Below are 23431 nucleotides of genomic sequence, written 5' to 3'. Positions count from 1 at the left end.
TTTTTAATTGGCAGGTTATCAGAAAAGATCAGACTAATTGTGCATTTATCTGGAATTACAGTTATGAAGCTGCTCTAATAAGGCACTAAGTCATCTCCTGAGTGATTCATAGCCTAAGCCTGAAAGCCCTCTGAATCCATTGACTTCTGAAGGATTTCTTAAGGCAGTGGGATACAAGGTCATTGCAGACCTGTGCTCGGTCATGCTGCTGCTGCCCTAATGGCACGGAACCAGCACCTTCACAATGCTACCTGCTTGTTAAGATTTACATGAAACATCAAAAAGTGGACCAAGAATAAATGCAGTTTGTGTACTACTTTCCTATTCACACCGCATATTTATTTAACAACTCCCCAAATCCTCTCCTTCCCTTGCTGTGGCACCTAGATGAGCTGGGAGGAGTCTCAGGTGGCAATTCTTCTTCACTCTGGAAGGTGTACTGTGAAAACTCATTTAGTTTCCACAAAGGAGAGCAACAAGCTTTTATAGTCCCTGTGAAGTAGTTTTAACCTAGGACTCAAAAGACAAAGACCGCTGTTGAATAGCAATGTTTATTTAGCACTTTAACATTTCAATCTTCTTCCATTTGGATGTGTCTTTCCTTTTGAACTGCAGGCAAAAGTGCCTCCATTTGCCTGCAAAACTGGTTTTTTTTTTTCATCTTACACTGAATCCCCAGAAAATCCTCACATATTCTTGCAAATCTCAAAGATATTAAGGCATTAGCCCCCCTCTTCCTCTCCATTTAGACCTTTGAAGGCTGGTGTGACTAGAATGATTCTGGAGTTACAGCTCAGAGTCTGAATAAAAAATGAAGGGAAGCGTTTGGCAATAGTGTAGCCAGTACAATAACTAATTACTTATAGATTTTAGGTCACACTCGAAAAAGACAAATACTGAAATAAATGGATAATCATTTGGAGCTACCACTAAGGGTTTGTTTAAATACTTTGGGTTAAATTCAGCTTTGCATCACGGCGGAGCAGCTGCCTGCATTGATGCATGCTCCAGCTTTGTACTGGTGCCAGGGAAAGCAAAACTGGCCCCTTTGCTTGGATCAGAAACACTTGTAGCTCAGGCTTGTGTGCTGCACTGGATGGTTGACTGAGCCTTTACTGGACGGTGCCAGTGGGAAGAGAGTTAACCAAGCAAAGCATGACCAGTTCTGAAACTAAGTGAAAGAGAAAAAATATCTGAGAGCTTTGAGGCCAGATGCTGCCTTCCACCATGATGTTTCACAGAAAAAGCTAAGAAATGTGTTGGCAGATTTGTGGTGACTCGACCACATTCTGAGAACAGAAGATTTCAGAAGACAAGGGATGAAAATACAGTTAGTGGTCCACATAGTACATGAGGAATCTCATCTTTAGACACAGCCAACACATGTATTCAAATTTTCACCTGTTTGTAATATGAGCATAGAAATCATTCCCTTATTACAGCTGACAATTACTGTATTTGTTTTAACTTTAAGGAACAACAACCCTCAGACAGAAGAACTTCTTAGCTGTGAGTCAAATGAAATTGCCATTTTTACATTTGCAACTGGAATCTTCAATTATTTTGCTATAGTGAGATGCATTATGGATGTATTCAGCACAAAATTCAGGCTTTGGAAACCTGGAGAGACGGCTTTTAGTAAACAGTTTGCTCTTCAGCATCTCTGTGTGCCTCAGAGATGCTTTGAACTGCATGTGACTTCTGCTGATACTATGAAAATTGTGTTCAGCACCCAATCAAATTCCACAGGCAATCTGCAACCTTCTCCTCTGTGTCCTTTTTCTGTGGTTTGACAGTAATGCCCATATTGAGACAAGGCAAAGATTAGATAAACACTCCTTATTTGTCAATGCGCATTCTCAATAGGATCTCCCATGATTTGAAGCTCCAGTGCTGGGAAATCTGCACCTTGCTGCAGAGCTGAGCTTTCTGGGCCTGATTGTTGTGGAAGAGGCATTGGCTGGGGCCAAATAGCTCCACATCGTGAGGCTGGGAAGCCAGCAACGCAAGTGCCTGTAATGGGCTGGGAGGGGTGGCATGCTTTTCCTCCATTTCCAAGGGACAGCAGATTGGAAACTGCACTTTAACTGCTTTCCTGAAGATTCTGATTAATTCTTCCAGCCACAGTACCTTTCTCCCTCTCTCTGGTGGCTCCCCATTCCTTCACAATTGATAGAAATACCAACTTTCTCCCCAAAAGGAAAGAAGTCCCAGTCCTGTGCCATATAGAATCAGAATCAACCAGGTTGGAAGAGACCTCCAAGATCATCCAGTCCAACCTGGCACCCAGCCCTAGCCAGTCAACTAGACCATGGCACTAAGTGCCTCATCCAGGCTTCTCTTGAAGACCCCCAGGGACGGTGCCTCCACCACCTCCCTGGGCAGCCCATTCCAATGCCAATCACTCTCTCTGTGAAGAACTTCCTCCTAACAGCCAGCCTATACTTTCCCCGGCACAACTTGAGACTGTGTCCCCTTGTTCTATTGCTGGTTGCCTGGGAGAAGAGACCAATCCCCACCTGGCTACAATGTCCCTTCAGGTAGTTGTAGATAGCAATGAGGTCACCCCTGAGCCTCCTCTTCTCCAGGCTAAACACCCCCAGCTCCCTCAGTCTCTCCTCAGAGGGTTTGTGTTCCAGGCCCTTCACCAGTTTTGTAGCCTCCATAAAATGTCCATCTCCTTGGAAAAGCAGGAAGAACAGTGTCAGCTAAACTGGAAATGATGTTTTAGAGTTCTGGAGAAGATCTGTGTCCTCAAGGGTCTAACTTACCTCAGAAATGTATCTGAGTCAGCAAGATGGCTAGACAAACTAAGCAAACTCACACACCACCTCCTTCCCAACTGTCCCACCACCACATTTCTTTAGATCACGAGAATTGGCCAGGAACAGGAATGGGAGCATCTGGAAATAACACCATTCCTAAGGGAAAGTATTCCTTTTTAATTAATTGTATCCCTTTTATCCATGACAGTGTAATTGCATTTTGCTTAACTAAATCTTTTTAATTGGTGCTGGGAGTGAATGATAAGCAAAGCTGTACAATTTCTTAAGAGCTATTACTATTGTAGGGTAGTGCAGGACAGGGAGTTGTGAGTCTTGAGCGCTGGGGTTGAATGCCATCGAGCTGGATATTGTGGCAGGGGCATGTGAGCCAGCCTCTGCATCCCATGGTCACCCATTTTTGTAGACACAACTTCATAGTTGCTCACAAACTATCCTGTGGTGACTTGTGGCACTCTTTCTGCCACGGAGAACCTTTCCTTAAACCAGAGAAGGGGACACGTAGGGCACGAATGCTCCCCAAACCTCCTGGCCAAGGGTCCCCATGCTGGGTTTCAGCCTCCCAGTAGCCACTGCTATGCTTTGTGTCCAGCCCTGAAAGCAGTGAGGCTGGCAGTGAGCTGCGCAGTTGTCCCTTCTCTGTTCTCTCCTGCGGGAACATCTCTGACACGCTGACGAAAATTGGGGAATTGCCTTTAAAGTGTGTTTGCGGCTATTAAGGCTGGAGAGAAAGCCGTGTACAGTTGTCCCCCCTGTCTGGCAGTCTCCCGTAAACCAGCAGGCGCAAGAGACTGAATCACAAAGGTATCTTCCACTCTTTTTTAGGAGATCCCGTTCCGGGATGACTGCTTGCCCACAGCTGCAGTTACCCAACACCAGGAAACCATCACCGCCTGTCTCACGCCTCAGACAGAGTGCCCTGCTCTGGGGCTTCAGTTGGTGTCTGCCTTCAATCCATGTATCGGAATGAGCCACGTCCGTGCCCTTCGCCGTGGCACAGCTGGGGCACCACAGGGGCGCTCCGGCTGCACTAACGGGACCTGGCGGCTGCCGCCGCACCTCCAGCTCCCGGGATGCGCGGGAGCCACGGAAGGAGAGATGACCAACAGCAGGGAGGAGAGACGCGCTGCTGGCAGTGCAGCCTTCCCGGGGCAGCGGGGCCGGGGCAGACCCTGAGCCGAGCCAAGCCGAGCCGAGCCGGCAGCCGGTGAGCAGGCGGCGGCCCTTGCGCTCCCCCTAGTGTCGAGAAGGAGCATTTTAACAGGCAGAGCTCTGTGCGCGTCCCAGCAGCGCAGCGCCTCTGGCTCGCTGGGGAAGTACCCGGGGCTCGTCCGGGGCCAGCCTCGACAGGACACGTCCGGCCCTTGCCCTCGATGGGAAAGGAGGAGGTTGCTCTCTTCTCTCAGGTGGCCAGCACCAGAACGAGAGGACACAGCCTCAGGCTGCGCCAGGGGAGATTTAGGCTCGAGGTGAGGAGAAAGTTCTTCACTGAGAGAGTCATTGGACACTGGAATGGGCTGCCCGGGGAGGTGGTGGAGTCGCCGTCCCTGGGGCTGTTCAAGGCAGGACTGGACGTGGCACTTGGTGCCATGGTCTAGCCTTGAGCTCTGTGGTAAAGGGTTGGACTTGATGATCTCTGAGGTCTCTTCCAACCCTGATGATACTGTGTGATACTGTGTGTGATACCTTTCTCTGACACAAGCGCTGACATCAGCATAATTCGGGCCCGGCTGCACTCAAGCTAGTTCCATGCAGTGGTTCTGAAAATTAATCTGAGTTTGGTTCTTTTTTTTTTTTTTTTTTTTTTTTTTTTTCCTGCTTTGGTTTTGGTTTTCCTTTTTAGAAATTAAGAGCTTCTCTTAGCTCTGCCAAAAGGCAGTGTAGCAATGAGTATGGAAGGTTGCATCGGGTGAGCAGCTGCCGCAGGTATCTGCCATTTGAATTTTGTGGGAACTTTCGAATCTGCTAAAACTGGACTTCAGAGTTTTATGTCTGACACCTGCACTCCTCTCTCCTGCAGGACTCAAGCCTGCAGCCTCACCGCCTCCACAGCTCCTCTGAACATGCTAGAGCAGATCCAGAGGAGGCAAAAAAATTGATCAGAGGGCTGCAGTTATGATGGCATGCTGAGACATTTGGGATTGCTCAGCCTGGAGAAAAGAAAGCTCTGGGGAGACCTTATTGAAGCTTTTCAGTACCTGCTCCGAAAAAGATAGGGAGAATCCCTTCCAACCCAAGCCATTCTATGAATCTATGATTCTGGTTAAGCATATCATGCTCTGACATGCTTTTCTGACTACAGTGTTGGACAGCAGCTTAGGTTCAACCGGTTCTTTCTGGACTTAGAATTACATGGGATGGAATGTTGTATCCTTTGCCTTGGACATGCAAATCTAAGCCCTGGTGTCTTGGCATCAGTTGTGGCATAAGTGCTATTTTCTGAAACGCCACTCTCCAAAGTGGACACTCATGGGGATTTAAGTCCAGACAAAGGGTCATCAGTGGGGACAAGATGACTTTCCCTTTGGTGACATTTTTGCCCAATGTAAAAATCAAATATCTAAGCATGAAAAATGGCCTATTAGCATGGAAAATTGAGAAAATGGGAGCGTAAGCACCACATGTTGACATACCAAGACAAAGATACAACTTATAAAGCCTTATAAAGCCTATAAAGCTTTCTTTACACACTGCCACTCTAATAAAAGGTGGAGGAAATCTGCAGAGGCTCAGCTCTGTTTGTGGGAGACCTGTGGAAAGTTGTGTAAGCCCAAGTGCCCATACTTGGCTTTCTGCTAAGGCTCCTTGTCAGGACATAAAGCTTTTGCCTCTTCTCAAGCAGATGGGACACTGTACTCTTCCACTAGTTTTGAAATAGTTGTCATTCATCAGGTTTTACCCACAGTTTGTGGCAGGTGCTCCTTGCCTCTTCTAAACCAGAGCCAGGAATGATAAAAAGCTCTTTTCATTTTCCTGCCGTAAAACGCATCATAATGGATACTGGAAAACTTTGGGGATTTCCCAGAGTTATTTCCTGAGGCCTGAGACCCCATAACAAACATTTCCTCTGGTTCAAAACAGTGATGAGCTCTGCTTCAGACTGCTGCACCCTGCACAGTGCTGGATCTTCTCACTCACATCAGCCCTGCACACCCCCTTGTTTGCAGCTCTTTACAGCACTGCTCTTTTTCCCCCCACTTGTATCTGGATTTCTAAGCACTAAAAAACAAGTTGCAAAGCTGTGTAGATAAATGCAATTATCTCTAACACGAAGGCAGAGATATGAGGTCACTGACATGTACTTCTGTCATTTTAAATCAAATGGTTGCGATTGGGTTGCTGTGATGTGCCCAGCTACATGTACAAGGGCTGCTTGTCATCTGCCAAATGTCCTGCCAAACACCTAGGCCTTAAGGAAGAGAAGTCTTGAAGTCTTACAGTTATTATCTCATGCACATATAAGATTTTCAGTTAAGGTAGAAGCCTTGGTTTAGGCTCTGTATTTTCAATCTGGAATTTTAATTAGCTGATAGTTTTCCATTACTGCTTTTATTCATTATTCTGTCTCTTTACTGAGACATCTAATTTCTACAGGTATGAAACGCTTAGCTTTATACACCACATAAGGTAAGAGGTATTTCTTCTGAGGACAGGGTAAGAAACACTGACAGAGAAGGCAGAGGACTTGGCCAAGGTCAAAACAGTCTATGCTAAACCAGCATAATGCAGCATCTAGATTTCAGGCACTTATTTCTGCACTTTAATCTCTGATCATCATCCTTTCTGAAGAACATTTATAATTGCATGCCAGAGAGACCATCTGATGATTTCTGAGCATCTGCTCTCTTGGGTGTATGCACTTCACCTGGAGGTTTTAGGCTTAGATTCACAACTGTTGTGTGATGAAGATGAACTAGCCAGCTCGACTGCAGTAACTGCCCATTTCTGCATGCTGATTCTGTTTCCTCTCACTTCACTTAGCTAAAGTGGACAATCTTTCTTCCTACGTGGACTTACAGGTCACACTTGTGTGAGCTGCAGCAGATGAGCTCATGCCAGGTATCTGGAAAAGTTGTGAACCAGCTCGTGTGCCTGAGCTCCAGTTGTTTCTCATCTGGAGTGCTTTAGCTTGACTGTGAGTCTTGCAACTCTTACCAAATTACGGGGAATGCAACATTTTCTATCAGTGTTTTTATGACCTGGTGATGAGACTACAAGCACAGCCTTATGAAACCGGGTTTGCGTTGCGAAGAAGAGCGCCATGGAGAGTAGAAGCAGGCAGCAGCTCCAAGGGCAGCCTTTAGGTAGCATCAATTGCACTCCACCCCAGCGTCTTCACTGTGGGAGCAGTTGTTCACACCCCAGTCCGGCTTTGGACAGTCGAGAATGGTATGTTCATTCCCGTGGCAATTCACGTCATCAAGCCAAATTCGTCCAGTGCCTTAAGAAGATGAATTAAACAGAAAGAAACAGAAAAACTCTTGGACAAAAGAAAGAGGAATGTGAATTTTCTTTTTCTAAAGAGACCTAGGTAGATAGCAGGCATGTGTTGAGTTGTACAGCTAGCTCCTTGGAAATCAAGCCTTTGGGCACAGTTCAAGCAGTGCAGCTCCTTCATTCCCCTTGGGATGAGCTGGCCCTTTGAGGATATCTTCTTTTCTCTCCTGCTGCTCGTGTAGAAGACCTTTCTATGTGTTTTCTGGGTGTGTATAACCTCCCCTAGTGGGCATGGGGAGATGGAAGGCTGTTGCAGACTCACCTGCTGTGGCTGTGAAGGCAGAGATCGCACGGCTGTATCCTAGCATTCGGCAGACCACATTGGCATTTTGGATGCTCCAGCCATCATCACATATTGTTCCCCAGGACCCTTGGTGAAAGATTTCCACGCGACCCTTATTGCTCCCTCCGGCAATTCGTATGTATTCATTGTGTGACACTTCAGAGGAGAAGAAATAACTCTACCAGTTATACAGGTATGAGGGGAAAACACACACTGAAAGACAGAAGCAGTGATCACTCAAACCGGACAAATGGAGGCTCAGGGGTGACCTCATTGCTGTCTACAACTACCTGAAGGGACATTGTAGCCAGGTGGGGGGTGGCCTCTTCTCCCAGACATCCAGCAACAGAACAAGGGGACACAGTCTCAAGTTGTGCCGGGGGAAGTATAGGCTGGATGTTAGGAGGAAGTTCTTCACAGAGAGAGTGATTTGCCATTGGAATGGGCTGCCCAGGGAGATGGTGGAGTCACCATCCCTGGAGGTGTTCAAGAAAAGCCTGGATGAGGCACTTAGTGCCATGGTCTGGGTAGGGCTGGGTGCCAGGTTGGACTGGATGATTTTGGAGGTCTCTTCCAACCTGGTTGATTCTATGATTCTATAAAATGAAGGATGATGAAGCTGGTGAAGTGCTTGGAGAACAAGTCTTAAAGGAGCAGCTGAGGGAAACGGGGTTGTTTAGTCTGAAGAAGAAGGTTCTGAGGGGAGATCTCATTGCTCTACAACTACCTAAAGGGAGAGTGTAGTGAGGTGGAGGTCAATCCCTTCCTCCGAATATCAAACAACAGAACAGGAGGAAATGGCCTCAAATCGTGCCAGAGGAGGTTTAGATTGAATATTAGGAAAAATATGTTTACTGGAAAAGTGTCAGGCATCAGAATATGCTGCCCATGAAGGCAATGAAATCACTGTCCCTGGAGGTGTTTAGAAATGTGTAGACGTGGCACTTTGGGACATGCTTTAATGGCCATGGTGGTAAGTCAGTGTTTGGACTTGAAGATCTTAGAGGGCTTTTGCAGCTGAAACAAATCTGTGATTCAATGAAATGTTCCCATCTCTGCAGCTGTAGCCAGGTTGGGACCAGAAATTACTAACAGCACAAATCTAAACAATTGAAGACCCTCTCCTAGGTTTGGAGACATCAGACTGCATCTTAGATTATAGACCTTTTTGTTCTGTTAGCTGTGCTACTGCTCAACCAACATGTGTAGGGATGAATGCTGGTCCTGATCTCAGACAGCATCAATGCCAGAAGATAAGTAAGAGAAGAAGAAATAAAAATCCAGTACCTTCTCCCTTTTCACCTTTGCTCCCTTTTGCTCCTGGGGAACCTGTTCCAAATTTAAAAAAAAAAAAAGGCAAATATTTGACAGCTGTTTAGGAGAAAATTTAGTTATTAACTTTTCTGAATGTCTGGGTGAGTCAGACATAGGAGGGCTCCATCTCACTGTGGCATGGACCCACTGAAGGAACCAAGGGTAAGTGAAGGAAAAGTGACAAGAAAAGCAGGATAACATATAACAAAGTGTTCTTAACCTAAAAAATAATGAGCCACTTACAAAATCCCTACCACTTGCAGGAAATATATCTGATTCCTACTATTACCTGTAAAATGACACCTCAGCCTTTGGGCTCTACAGAAGTGGATATGATATCCCCTAAACTACTTGTGGGAAGATCTATACTGTGGGGTTTGCTCTCCAAGTGCTACCATGGGAAAAGCAGAAAACCACTTTCAACAGTTGTCCCTATTTCTGTGTGGTGACCTGGTCTTGACAGTAGGAGTGTTGGAAAAAAAACAAACCAGTGCACACTTCCCCCAGAAACTACCTCCACAAAGCACACATTGCTGTTACCTTCTGCAGACTAAGAGATGAGACTCACCCAGAGGGCAGTCCCCGATCTGGGGTCGTCTGTTACACTTCCCCCTTCCTCCAGAGGCAAAGCTTCATAAAAGGAGCGCATGGGGAAGCAGCACTACACAAGTTCTAGTTTGTCTTGTTTGTGAAGACTCTCATACTGTTCTGGGTGAGCAACTAAAAGAAAGCACATCTGGAGCACTGGTTGCTTCCTGTGGTCTGTCGTAACTACTCTTTAAGTTCTTTGGGCTTGTTTGTTTGTTTGTTTGTTTAACAGTAGGTCTTACAGGTCTTGGAAGCATCCTGTGATAGGAAGAGAGGGCATAAGGATGGGGAGTAGCTGCAGTGGTGTCTCTTTTGAACCGTTCTTGTGTTCTACAAGTAATGAGATGTACTTAAACAGCCCTGTGATTCTCTGTGCCTGACTGCCACGTTTGTGTGGGATTTATCCCAGCAGTGTGGTATGCTGCAGGATGCCTCAGTACAAAGCAGAAGAACATGGTTTGTTTCAGTATTCTGTCAGATAAGAGATTTGTGAAATTCTAATGCATCTGTTTACTTGCATTTTAGCACACCTTCCAAGGCGTTGATGTGACACTCTGCACATTTATCTTCTGAGAAGACTGATCTGTCTATTGAGTTCCTCCAAACAATCTCTGGAAACATGCCCCTGAGCAGCTTGTGCCTGTCTGTGATGTACAGTCCCAAACTCAAGTACACCATCAGTTCCACAGACACCATGGCAAACACCCTTACCAGTGGAACCACGGTCTCCCTTGGCTCCTTTTTCTCCTGGTTCTCCTTTTGGTCCCTGACTGCCATGATCACCCTTGCTTCCTTTTTCACCACTTTGGCCTGGGATTCCTGGGTGGAAAAAAAGAAATTCATTGTCTTCATTGCTTCCCAAGGAAAAAAAGGTGATGAGTGTTTCACATTGATGCAGAGAAGTGGATGGTGGTATTTAAAAGTGCTTTGCATCATCAGAGTAAATTGTGCTGTTAAAGGTGGTCCCTGGTCTCCCTTTTTCCCCTTTTGCCCTGGAGGACCTAAGATAATTAAACCAAACAGAGAAGTATTTATAAAAGCTTATGCAAATTAGTTTGGTTTAGCTGTCTACACTATAAGCATCTGTTCCTGAACTGTCTTACTTCCTGGAGGATTGTCCTCTCCTGAAGCAGATCAACTCCTGGTCATTTATTACATATCCTAAAATCCACTGATGGGATCCAGATGGATCTTCACTGACTGAATAGAGAGCCTAGGCAAGTGCCTAAAACATATGCAAGCACATAATCTTCAGCCCTGACAGTGACTCCTGTCCCTATCACTCAGGTATCTAGGAATGCAGAAAGGTGCATCACTTTTGTTACCTTCTGATGGAGATGAGAGCTGGAGTGCACTATATAAATTCAGGGCTAAAAACATTGATTCAAGATCAATACACCATAATAGTCCTGTACTGCAGAATGTTGCCTTATTGTTTACATGTCTGGGAGAGAGAGGTGGCCTTCTTCAGAAGGAAGGTCAAAGAAAAGGCCTTGGTTATGTGCTCTAAGTTGGCCTCTGAAAATATCTCTTCCTGCAATGCTAAAGAGGCTAGAACAGATGCTTGCTAGTGAATATCCTTCCCCATCAGATTTACAGCCAATGAAATTTGTCTGTAGCCCCATGGTAAGGAGGCTGTTCTTTGAGTAATCTTAGCTGCCACATTGTTTGGTTGGTTTGGTTTCTATTTCTACAAACATGCAGACAGCATCACCTCCTCCTGCATGTTGCAGGTGGCTGCAATAACCCCTTCAATGAGCAGCTACCCTCACAGCAGTCAGGTAGAGGTCCAGGGCCATCATGGCATCCTGGGATGCACTGGGGCTCCAAGAACAGAACTCAACAGATTTACTGTTGCAGATCCCTTTCTGTTCTCTGCAAGATGCATGTTGTTGATCCCAGACTATTTTATTTGCCTTTACCTCTTTCTCCTCTGTCTCCCTTTTCACCTCTGAGTCCTGCAGTGCCTGGCAGTCCTAAAAACAAACAAACAAACAAACAAACAAACAAACCAACCAAAAAAAAAGAGGAAAGGGTGAAGCTGTCATACAAAGTGAGGCCAGAGTAGGAGGTCAGCGAGTTATGGATTTGAACAGTGCTGTACCTGGACTACCACTGGGCCCTTGGTCCCCTTTCTCCCCTTTCTGACCAGGTCTGCCTTCAGGGCCAGGAATTCCCACAGGTCCACGTTGTCCAATTTCACCTTGAGGTTGAGCAAACACAGCACATGTGAAATTAAACATAACATATGAGGGAGAAAAATGAAAGACAGCTCAGTTGGCAGGCCCTGAACTGTGCAGTTAGCCTTACAGAGGCAAAACAAATGCTGAGTTGCTCTGAATTGCAGTCCCTCTCTGGCAGTGTTTATTTTAGCAGTGCAGCGAGTGGTGGTCTGGAGTGAAAAGCTGAGTGGACCCATGTCCTCAGACTGTCAGCCTTGAGAGACAACAGTGCTTTCCTAAAAGAGTGGCAAAATTTTGCTCTTGCATGTGCACACATCAGGAAGGAGGACATGGCCCTCCATGGTATCAGGACCCCTCTCTCCCTCTCATGCAGAAGGGGTCCAGATGAGACAGGCAAGATTGCAGGATAGGTTTGTTGACATATAGGCATGGGTTCTTCTTTTATTCATCATCTCCTCTTACCCATGCTTGTATCTAGCCTGGCTGCAGTTTTTCTTGTCATGAAGAAAGAGATTGGTCTCTTATCTCTAGAAGAAACTGCACCTTCTTTGCTTCTTACCTGTTTCTCCTTTCTGCCCAGGACGTCCAGGCTCCCCCGTGCTACCTGTAACAAACATCCTACCATAAGTGCTAACAAGCCTTAGCCAAACACTTCAGCAAGAGCAGCCCTCCACCATGGTACACCTATGCTGGTGGTGGGTTGCACTGTATCCTCTGCACTTACCATTGAAGCCTGGTAGTCCAGGGACTCCCTGCTGTCCCTGAGGACCCATGAGTCCACGGGGCCCAGGGTCTCCTTTCTTGCCCATTTCGCCTTTCTGTCCTTGGACACCTACCAAACAGCACAGCACACATACGTAAATTTAAACACCCACATTTGTTGTCTCTGCAGTCAGCAGACAGCTCTATCTAGCTGCAGTAGTAGCAGAGATTATCCTCACACCTGTGCTTACCAAACAGTTGCATTTCTGTAAAGATGTGAGAGAACACAGCTGGATGGCATCTCTGTCTATCTGAGCCATCTCTGACTCAGCCAGGCGATCTGGCCAGATGTTTGACCTGCTGTTATAGACTTGCAGAAATGCCATGACACCTCCCCAGTCACTCCCCTACCACTAGAATGTGTTCTTCTCTAATTGAATATCCTTTACTGCAGTCTGAACCCTTCCCTTCTCCTAGCCAGTGGAGATGCCAGATGGTATATTCCACTCCTTTGCTTCCAGGGAATTGCCACATCTTCCTTTAGCCCTCTCTTCTCTGAAGGTGTGACCAGCATGCTCCAAAAGAGCTGAATTACCTGCAAGTGCCTTGTTTGAAGGCTGATATAGAATCACAGAATCATAGAATGACAGGAGCTGGAAGGGACCTCTGAAGATCATCAAGTCCATCTTTCTGCTACAGAATTGTCCCCATGTCCTCACCATTTGGTATTCCTCCTACTTCCACTTTTCTCCTCTGGAACAACTTGTGCTTATGAGCACACTAGAGCTTGGGGAACTGATGGAAGGTCTAAGGAAGTTCTAATCAACCTGTCCAACTTTCTCCTTGGTCTGCATCACACAAATTTGCTTTCTTTTGATGTCCTGGTTTCAGCCTTTTCCTTCTAGCTACAGTTTGTATGCAAGTTTGCAGATGACACCAAGCTGTGCGGCACAGTCAACTTGCTAGAGGGAAGGGATCCATCCAGAGGGACCAGGACAGGCTGGAGAGGTGGATCCAGGCCAACCTCATGAAATTCAACAAGGCCAAGTGTAAGGTCCTACACCTGGGTTGCCACAATCCCAAGCACAATTCCAGGCTGGGTGGTGAATGACTGAGAGCAGCTCTGAGGAAAAGCACCTGGGGGTCTGGGTTGATGAAAAGCTCAACATGAGCTGGCAGTGTGCACATGCAGCCCAGATAACAACCATGTCCTCAGCATCAAGAGAAGTGTGGCCAGCAGGGCAAGGGTGGGGATTCTCCCCTTTGCTCTCGTCACACCCCACTTGGAGTACTGTGTGCAGTTCTGGAGACCCCCCCACAAGAATGACATTGAACTGTTAGAGTGAATCCAGAGGTGGGCCACAAAGATGATCATAGGGCTGCAGCAGCTCTGCTATGAGGGCAGGCTATGAGAGTTGGGGCTCTTCAGCCTGGAGAAGAGAAGGCTTAGAGCAGGGGTCCTCAAACTACAGCCCGCGGGCTGGGTACGGCCCCCCAGGGCCCTCAGTCTGCCCTGCCAGTACCGCCTCTCCCATGGGGGTTAGGGGGGAAACCAAGCAGCCACTGCCTGCCACTTAATCCACTCACCAGCCTCTGCAGCCCCAGCACCCACCGGGACTGGGCTGGAACCAGACTATAGTCTGACCCCTGACACTACTGGGCTGGAACCAAACTATAGTCCAGCCCCCGACACTACTGGGCTGGAACCAAACTATAGTCTGACCCCTGACACTACTGGGCTGGAACCAGACTATAGTCCAGCCCCGACACTACTGGGCTGGAACCAAACTATAGTCCAGCCCTGACACTACTGGGCTGGAACCAAACTATGGTCCGGCCCCTGACACCACTAGGCTGGAATCAAACTATAGTCTGGCCCCTGACACTACTGGGCTGGAACCAAACAATAGTCCAGCCCCTGACACTGCTGGGCTGGAACCAAACTATAGTCCAGCCCCTGGCACCACTGGGCTGGAACCAAACTATAGTCCAGCCCCTGACACTACTGGGCTGGAATCAAACTATAGTCTGGCCCCTGACACTACTGGGCTGGAACCAAACTATAGTCCAGCCTCGACATTACTGGGCTGGAACCAAACTATAGTCCAGCCTCTGACACTACTGGGCTGGAACCAAACAATAGTCCAGCCCCTGACATTACTGGGCTGGAACCAAACTATAGTCCGGCCCCTGACACTACTGGGCTGGAACCAAACTATAGTCCGGCCCCTGACACCACTAGGCTGGAATCAAACTATAGTCTGGCCCCTGACACTGCTGGGCTGGAACCAAACTATAGTCCAACCCCTGATACTACTGGGCTGGAACCAAACTATAGTCCAGCCCCTGACACTACTGGGCTGGAACCAAACTATAGTCTGGCCCCCGACAGTGTCTGAGGGACAGTGACCTGTCCCCCTGTTTAAAAAGTTTGAGGACCCCTGGAGTAGAGGACATTTTATAGTAGCCTTCCAGTATCTGAAGGGAGCCTACAAGAAGGCTGGGGAAGGACAATTTACAAGGCCTTGTAATGACAGGACGAGAAGCAGTGGGTTTAAACTGGCAGAAGGGGGATTAAAACTAGATGTTAGGAAGAAGTTCTTTACAGTGAGGGTGGTGAGACACTGGCACAGGTTGCCCAGGGAGGTTGTGGAAGCTCCCTCCCTGGAGGTGTTCAAGTCCAGGTTGGATGAGGCCTTGAGCAACCTGTTCTAGCGGAACGTGCCTCTGCCTGTGGCACGGGGGTTGGAACTAGATGATCTGTGAGGTTCCTTCAAACCTAAACCATTCTATGGTTCTATGATGCTATGATCACTGTATAACAGTTCTCCAGGAGATATCCACTAATGAATTTTACATGGGAGAAACACAGTGCATAACTCTTCTACTTAAGGCATATAAAAATTAGGCTAATTTAAGCTGTGAAATTCTCAGAAAGAGATTTTGGTAAAGTGAGGACTGACATCCAGATGCTTGTGCATGTAACTTATCCTTTGTGAACGCCCCTCCGGCCACCACTGAGGCCAACCTTCAGCTGGCAGGAACCAGCACAGCCACTTGAACAAAGTCTGTGGAGCTAAGCTGAGTGTGCGGCTGGGCAGGGGCCAGCTGTCCTCCAGCCAAGTCCAGCTCATGAGGATCTTTGGGGAGATCTTCCCTGAAAAGGCACTCAACTGTTAGACTCTGATGTGTAGTAATGGTGCTTGGCAGGAGGTGCTGTTTCAGTGTTGTAAATGTAGCCAGGAAGACATGAAAACATGATTAAAAAACAAAACCCAAACATATTATTTTTTTTTCCTTCTTCAGAAAGGTTCATCAATGTAGCCAAGAACTAGGAATGGATGAAAGGCAGACCTGACTTGACAAGGGATGCATCTTAGATCATCATTGTGGGATCATAGAAATTCTCATTTCTCTGAACATTGCCTAGTCCAACCTCTCTTCAAAGTGAAGCCAACATTAGATCAACACTTACTACATCCTCACAGTCTGGAGACACTTATCTCCTACAGGAGGTGTAGTTCTGCCCCACACCTCCAAGTAAGTACACAGTAGGGCAGCTTGTGCATGATTGAGGAGGGGACAACTTGCATCTAGCTCATTCCTGAGTCCAAGTCATTGTTTCCCCAAGGACAGAGTGGCTAAGATCCCAAGTCTGTCATTGTTTCTTACACAGTTCAGACAAGACCCTGGAGAATAAGGAATGGGGAGGTCTCCTTCAGTAGTCTCAAAATTAGTTAGACAGCAGGACTTGCTATTTCTGGGGCAGGAAGCCCAGCTATCCACTGGCTGTGAGATGCATGTCCTCTCTTGTCTCACATGAGGATTTGGAATTGCTATTGCAGATAATAACCAGGTGCAGCTCCTGCACAATTGCTGAGCTTTTCTGGTGGGGTGGCAGTGAGGAGGCAGAGTCAAAACACTCCTCCGTGGTGGTCACTAACCTCTGTGAGAGCACTCGGACAAGCTGAGGCTCCCAAGGGATCAGTCAAAAGGTACAGCAGGTTTCCTCATGACCAGGGCAAGGCCTCTCACAGAGGGAAAAAAAAAAGAAAAGAAAAAAAGAAAACTTGCTTACTGCTCGTTTACCAACATACCTCGTGGACCAGGTTCTCCTTTGCGTCCAGGAGGCCCTGAAACAAAAAGGACGTGCATATTTTTTAGTGGTCAGCACTCAGCAAGGAACATACCAGAATAGACTTGATAGGGTTGAGCTCTATGCTTAAAACATGATGCTTTTAGTGGCACCCACAGTCCAAGTCTACAAAGTTATGGAAGGATAGAGCAGCCTGCAGCTGCATGTGTAGCTGCAGCAGGATCCAGAGGGGACACACAGGTCTGTGTTTCAGTTTCTCTAGGTGTGTCCAGCTCCCCAGCAAAGGCATCTGGCACCCTGGGCAGTGAAGCATCACTAACTAACAAGAAGACCAAATCTTGCCCTAGTTATTTGTTCAAATCTTGCCCTAGTTATTTGTTCATCTGAACTTTGCCATTGGTGCAGAGAAACCAGCTCTCCCCAGTGCACAGCCATCATGAAGAAATGGAGCCATACCTGCAACCAGAGTGATGTTCTTCATCATCATCATCATATCCGCGTTACTGCTTTTAATAATGGTGATTTCCTCTTCTAAGCTTTTCCGCCAGTTTTCTTCATGACCCATGCTCAGTTTGCTGGCAAAGGAACTCTTCAGAATCTCTTCTCTATAGGTGGTGTTTTGTTCTTGAAGTTTCAGTATCTCTCTCTGCATTTTGATCACTGAGGAAGCAAAAGGCCCATGCAGTGAACACTCCCTGCCCAATCCAGCTGAGAAATGCCTATTGGGTAGAGCATCAACTCAGCACACACGGAGGACACCCAGGATTAAATACCACTAGGGGGTAGTTTTCATGAGCTAGTCCTTGCTGCAGCCGGGAGTGCTTCTGCAAATGCAAAGCACATATATGGTGTGAGGGAATGATTTCCTGCAGCAGTGAGGAGGAAGTCTGTGCTCCCCAGAGATTTCCTATGTGCATGCTCTTCCCTGCTCATCTGTTCCACTCAGAAGCTCCTAGAAAAGCCTGCAGTAAGGTTGCAGCATTACCTTTGTACATCAGCAACCCCTGGCCAGCCGTCAGCAGCAACAGGTAGAATCCAAGGGCTGCCAGACGACAATGTGTGGATGGCTTTCTTTGGATTCGAGGCTCTAAAAACAGACAGAAGTAGGGTTGACATTTTCTCACATCTCTCCTGCTGCAAGTTCTACTCACTTCCAGCCATTTCAGTCTCAGCCATGCCAAATCAGCAGTGGTCTCAGAGGTGAGGAGCAGCAAGGTCCCTCTGCAACACAGCCAGATCCTGCAAGCAAAGCAGGCTGCCTTCCTCTCACCCAGGCTTTGCATTGCAGATGCCTTGGCAATTTCCTCCTTAGCCAAATTACTTCCATCAAGACTTATTCCAGCCTATAACAGTACGAATGTAGTAATTCTCCACTTTCCGAATCAATAAACTCCTTGTTTCCATTCCTTTTTAGCTGTCCCAGGCTGCCACTCACTGAGGGTTGCTGTCACTCACTGAGGGTTGCTCATCTCCATATGGGGATGCATATGTCATCCCCATCCAGAGCTCTGCATATATGTGATCCCAACAAGGGTGCATGCATGCATCAAAAGAAATGAAAACTCAGTAATAAACTGAACTGCAGAACAAATGAAATCAAGTCATAGCATTTAAAACAAATTGTCACCACTAAGTGTAAAACAAATGAACTGCTTTGCCAAATTTTCGCCTTTAGGGAGCAAAAAAGTGCTTCAGAAGCATTAATAACTATTTCAAACATCCAGTAAGTTATTCTTAATTGAGGTTTTGTTCAAAGTAATGTGATCAGGAGTTTAAAGCCTTGGTTTTAGAAGGGTACAATGATTTAATTAGTTTTGCAATAGAATGGTTTAGTCAGCAATGAAATATTTATATTCAGCTAAAAATTCATAAATTTACTTTTCTTTTTTAATCAGATCTGGTGACTTCAGTATCTTAGCTATTAAGACATGGAAGTTTTACTCAGTGAAATTAAACCTTTTCTAAGACAGGAAAATAATCTTCTTTTTTCTAGTGCTCAGCATCAGCTTTTGGCCAGAAAGGACATTTTCACATACTTCTCTTTTTAAATGACAGTTAATTTACCAGCAAAATCACTACAAAAAGCATTTAATGCGCAGTATAAATACAGTATTTCATTTTTATGTGATGCTTTCTTCATAGACCAGATAAAATCCATAACAATCCATTTAATAAAAAAGAAATCTTACCACTTATCTGAAAGGTTGTGGTAGTAGCTGAGGAAAGACCAATCTTGTCTGAAATACTGCAAAAGTTCCTATCACTCACATGTCCATCTTCCCCGCATCCGTCTTTGATTTTCATGACAAATTTCTTGTGGCTAATCTAAAGTCTTGTCAGGTTATATAGACAATAGTGAACTGAAGCCACTTCCTATCTGCCTTCTGATTTTATATGCTTTCTGATATGTTTTCCCTATCTGCTCAGTTTTTATAGACTTGTGAGAAGTCTGATGTGGTAATTTGAACAGTTCCTCAAAAAAATCCCACAGCTAAGATGTTCAGCTTCTCTTGTGCGTTCTTTTGGAGACACCATGTCCACAGAGCCTCACGAAGGATCCTGCAGGAGGCTTAACTTCTGCACTTTAGTGAGTTTGGACATGAGGTGGCTATTTTGCTCCTAATGCAAGCAAACCTCCTGATGTGGTCAAGAAGATCCTAGATTCAACATTATCTTGGAATTTATTCCCTGTGAGGGGAGGTAAAGCACTGCATGGTAGTGAAAAACTTGCACCGAGGTGACAACTTAATGATGGTGCATGACTGAAGTGCAAGAAACAATCAGGAGGAGCTGTAAAGATGAGCAAATGATGGTGGGATAGGGGATGATCATGTACAGATGGATTTGGGGTGTAATGGAGAAGAGACACTTGCAGCATAGGGGTCTCTCCAAGCCCTTGCTTCTTCTCTGATCTATTTTCCACACACATGGACACAATTCCTACCACCTCATCATTTCTTTGCCCACATCATGCCTACACACCTCACTGTGGCATTAAGCATTTTGTCATCTCTATTTGTGCTGGAGTTGATTTTGATTTTGCAAAGTGAAGTGACTCACCCAAGCCCAAGGGCAAGAGCCGTTGGTAGACGCCGGGCAAAGCCCTTTGCACCCACATTGCTGCCGCCACATGCAGCCCTCTTTTAGGTGCAAACCAGTCACCATCAGACAGTCTGCTGGGCTGTGAGTCTGTGCTCATCTGCAGCGCTGCTGGGTCCTCATCACTTTGCATGACTGTGAAACAAAGTGCAGCACAAGCTTCAGGTAGACATGAGCTGGAAATCCACACTCTGACAGCCCAATGCAGAATGAAGCCCTCTATTCTGCACCTGCCATACAGAGCTCTTAAAGGTCTAACTGAAAATAGATGGAGATGTTTAAATCCGCTTTTGTGTTCTCCTTTCAAATGTGCTTGTGCAGCTGTGACCTGGTTTGGCACCATCAGGAAAAGGAATCTTCCATTACCGTGTATGCTGCTACACACTGATTAGGAACTGATCATTTGCTTTGTGGTGAAGGGCTCAGATACTCCCTTGAATTATAGTGGTTTGAAAAGTTTCCACTCTTTAGCTGAGCCATAGTACAACTATCTGTGCACTCCTTCGTGGAATGGCCTCCTTAGTGGGGTAAAGCCTCATATCCAGACTATTTCTGATGGTTTGTGTGGTTCAGCTGACCACTCTGCTCAATCTTGAAGCCATCTGCTCCTGCTGGGCCAGGGATGAGCTGGACATGACTGCCTTTGTGTTACCAGTAGGATGTTTATGGGGATGGATGTGATTCAGGTGAACTCAGAGCACAGATTTACAACAGAGAGGTTTTTAACAACACTTCCAGGCAAAGTTGTTTTATCTCAAGACCACTGAAAAGAATCTGGCAGCTGTAGTTTTCAAGAGCTCTTCTAAAAGGCAAAAATTGCAACGAGATCTTTCTACCCTCCTTTCCTGAGAAAGAAGTTCAGAGGTACATTTTCCTACCTCTAATGAACATGCTGTGGCTGTGCCATTTTCAGTGACATGGGTGCAAAAGCAGTGGTAGAGACCCTTGATTTTAATGGTCCTGATCTGAACTGCTTCAGGGTTCAAAATCCAATTGCTCACCTAGCTGTTTTGGGCAGGTTGATAGCAAAGTTATGATCCCATCCTGTTTTGCTATGGTTGCCTACCCAGATGCTCAAACTTCATTCTCCCCTTATTTCTAGCCCTACTCAGTTCCACGTGCTGCCACATTCTCATCTGCCAGGTGAGCACTGGGCTGTTTGAGATTATGGTGCTGTTTTCATCTGTATTCCAATCTCTCCAAAAAAGTGACAGATTTTCCTGTGCATGTGGTTGGTGCCAGGGGTCTTGGTCATGACACTGACATCAGAGATCATAGAATCATAGAATCATAGAATCAACAAGGTTGGAAGAGACCTCCAAGATCATCCAGCCCAACCTATCCCCCAGCCCTATCCAGTCAACTAGACCATGGCACTCAGTGCCTCATCCAGGCTTTGCTTGAAGACCCCCAGGGACGGTGCCTCCACCACCTCCCTGGGCAGCCCATTCCAATGGGAAATCACTCTCTCTGTGAAGAACTTCTTCTAATATCCAGCCTATACCTACCCTGGCACAACTTGAGACTGTGTCCCCTTGTTCTATTGCTGGTTGCCTGGGAGAAGAGGCCACTCCCCACCTGGCTACAATGCCCCTTCAGGTAGTTGTAGACAGTAATAAGATCACCCCTGAGCCTCCTCTTCTCCAGGCTAAACAGGCCCAGCTCCCTCAACCTCTCCTCATAGGATTTGTGCTCCAGGCCCCTCACCAGCCTTGTTGCCCTCCTCTGGACATGTTCCAGCACCTCAACATCTTTCTTGAATGGGGTCCAGTGACCATGAAATCATGTACCAACATGCTCACTCAACTTTTGCGTGTGCTCACTGCTGCTGCTCCCACCCTGCTTTCATTTCTCACTGCACCATCACTGTCTACAGCAACAAACTGACTCTGATTGTGCAATCAGGGTTACTAAATCAGAAAAGAAAAAAAGAAAAGAAACTGCTGATTCAGTGCAGTCTCCTTAGGTTGAAGGTTTGCTGAAACAATGGGATTAATAATAGAACAGCAGTTTCCAGTACATTATGAGACATGTCTGCTGGGTGGTTGGCCTCACCCTCCATGCTCTCTGTTGGGAAGCTCTCATCCCTCTCCCTCATGCTGCTTATCCTACCTCCCATGAATGCTCTGTCAACATCTTAGAGAAGAGCCGATATTCCCATGGCTCAAGTCTTCCCTTCTTATGCTTTGACTTCAGTGGCTTGTGTCAGCAGCAGGTGCTCCTCATGCTCCCATTACAATGGTGCACCACATCTGAACCAATTTTTATAAACAGACCACAGTCAACACAAAGTCATGGGTCTGAGGGCATCTGCTGGTGGAGGGGGAAAAAAGTGTTTGGTCCCTGGTCATCCCTGCCATCTTTCTCATCTCCTTTCACCATCGTTGCCAGCTGCCGTCAGATGGCACCACTAAAAGCTCATGGCAGATCAAAGGTGTGTAAGACAGAACTCCAACCTGGCATTAGCTAAACACTTTCAGAACAGAATTAGTGATTTTACAAAAGTTTGTTTGGTTTTTGTTTCAGCTTGGTTTGTTTTGGTTTTGTTTTGTTTTGTTTTTTAACTGAGAAGGTGTCCTAGCTCAGAGAAGATGATGCTTGATCTAGCTCGCTCAGCCCCTTATGAAAACACCTGCACTCAAGTTTCTGCAGAAGGGTTTCAAAAGCCCAAACCCTAATCCCACCCACAGACCACACTGCTCACCCTAGAGAAACAAGTAGGTTTCTGGTTTGACCTGGGACACAGCCCACAGATGCACACTGCAAAGCCATCAGTGGCCAGAGCTGTACAACTGTCTCTGCTGTGGTAGATTTGTCTGAAAATTACCTTGGGGTGTGTTTTTTGTTTGGATTGGGTTTTTTTCCCTACTTTACTTATTTTTTCAGTCTTTTCTCTTTTTTTTTTTTTTTTTTTTTTTTTTTTAAATGAACAAGGTTGGTGAATTTTGACATATCAGTCATCTTCTGTGGTGAATTGACCCTAGGCATCAGCCAACCACCCATCTGCTCATTCAGCTTTCTTTCCCACAAAATAAGAAAACAGAAGGGAGATGAGAAGACTCACAGGTCAATACAATGAAAGTTTAATAGGGAAAGCAAAAGTTGCACTTGTAAGCAAAGCAGAAAGAGGAATTAATTCTCTACTTCCCATCATCAGACAACCATTTCCTGGGAAGCAGGGTCTCAGCACTCATGATTGTTATTTGGGCTAACCACAAATATCTCTTGTTTCTTTTTCTTTCCCTGAATTTTTATTGCCAAACTCGATGTCATAAGGGGTGGGCCACCTTTATAGTCTGTTTGGGTCAGCTGCCCTTGCTGTGTACCCTCCCAGCCTTTCGCCCACCCCAGCCTACTCATAGCTGTGGTGCTGTACAAGCACTGCTCATTAACAGCCAAAGCATCAGTGTATAATCTACACTTTCAGCCACAAAGCCAAAGCGAAACACCATACTGTGCTGAGCTTCTTGGGAGAACATTACCTCCACCCCAGTCAGGCCCAGTATAGCTCTCCAGTATGATGGTGTTTGTAAAAACTATTTGTTCTCCCTAAGGAAGGATCAAGGACTTTGATGTCTGTGGGCATGGGGTGGCACTGCTGGATCAGGGGATGCCAAAGCATCCAATTATCCAAGCATCACCAATTTGTGAGTGATCTGCCTACCAGCAGCTCATGGAAGTCCTAGATCTCTTTCCACTCAGAAGAGAGATTGAGTCCAACATAGAAAACCTAAACACTGGTGATTTGTGCCAGGGCATTAAAGCAAAGCTTAAGCTTGGATCCATATGAGAACAGGGGCCTTGCTGTGAAGCCCCCTGTGTCCCTTGGGGCCATGCTCAGGGGTCCAGCTGCTGCAGTAGCACCTGGTTACTTCTGGGACCATAG

The 23431-nt window shown here is 46.3% G+C and overlaps 1 protein-coding gene across 1 annotated transcript; it reads right to left on the bottom strand.

Annotated features, from left to right (window-relative positions):
- Positions 1 to 7007: 7007 nt before the first annotated feature.
- Positions 7008 to 19678, bottom strand: MARCO (macrophage receptor with collagenous structure). The gene is made up of 13 exons (XM_064154310.1): positions 19507 to 19678; positions 17432 to 17533; positions 16903 to 17106; positions 16448 to 16483; positions 12373 to 12489; positions 12208 to 12252; positions 11570 to 11668; positions 11388 to 11441; positions 10427 to 10466; positions 10177 to 10289; positions 8851 to 8892; positions 7543 to 7719; positions 7008 to 7224 (listed from the first exon to the last, which is right to left on the bottom strand). The coding sequence occupies exons 1-13, from the start codon at positions 19676 to 19678 to the stop codon at positions 7094 to 7096; spliced, it is 1332 nt and encodes a 443-aa protein (XP_064010380.1). The 3' UTR covers positions 7008 to 7093.
- Positions 19679 to 23431: the final 3753 nt, after the last annotated feature.

The sequence above is a fragment of the Pogoniulus pusillus genome, chromosome 2 (assembly GCF_015220805.1).
Source record: "Pogoniulus pusillus isolate bPogPus1 chromosome 2, bPogPus1.pri, whole genome shotgun sequence".
In the NCBI taxonomy this organism is placed as follows: domain Eukaryota; kingdom Metazoa; phylum Chordata; class Aves; order Piciformes; family Lybiidae; genus Pogoniulus; species Pogoniulus pusillus.
Note: the sequence above shows the minus strand (reverse complement) of the source record. Positions and strands in the feature narration are given on the sequence as shown.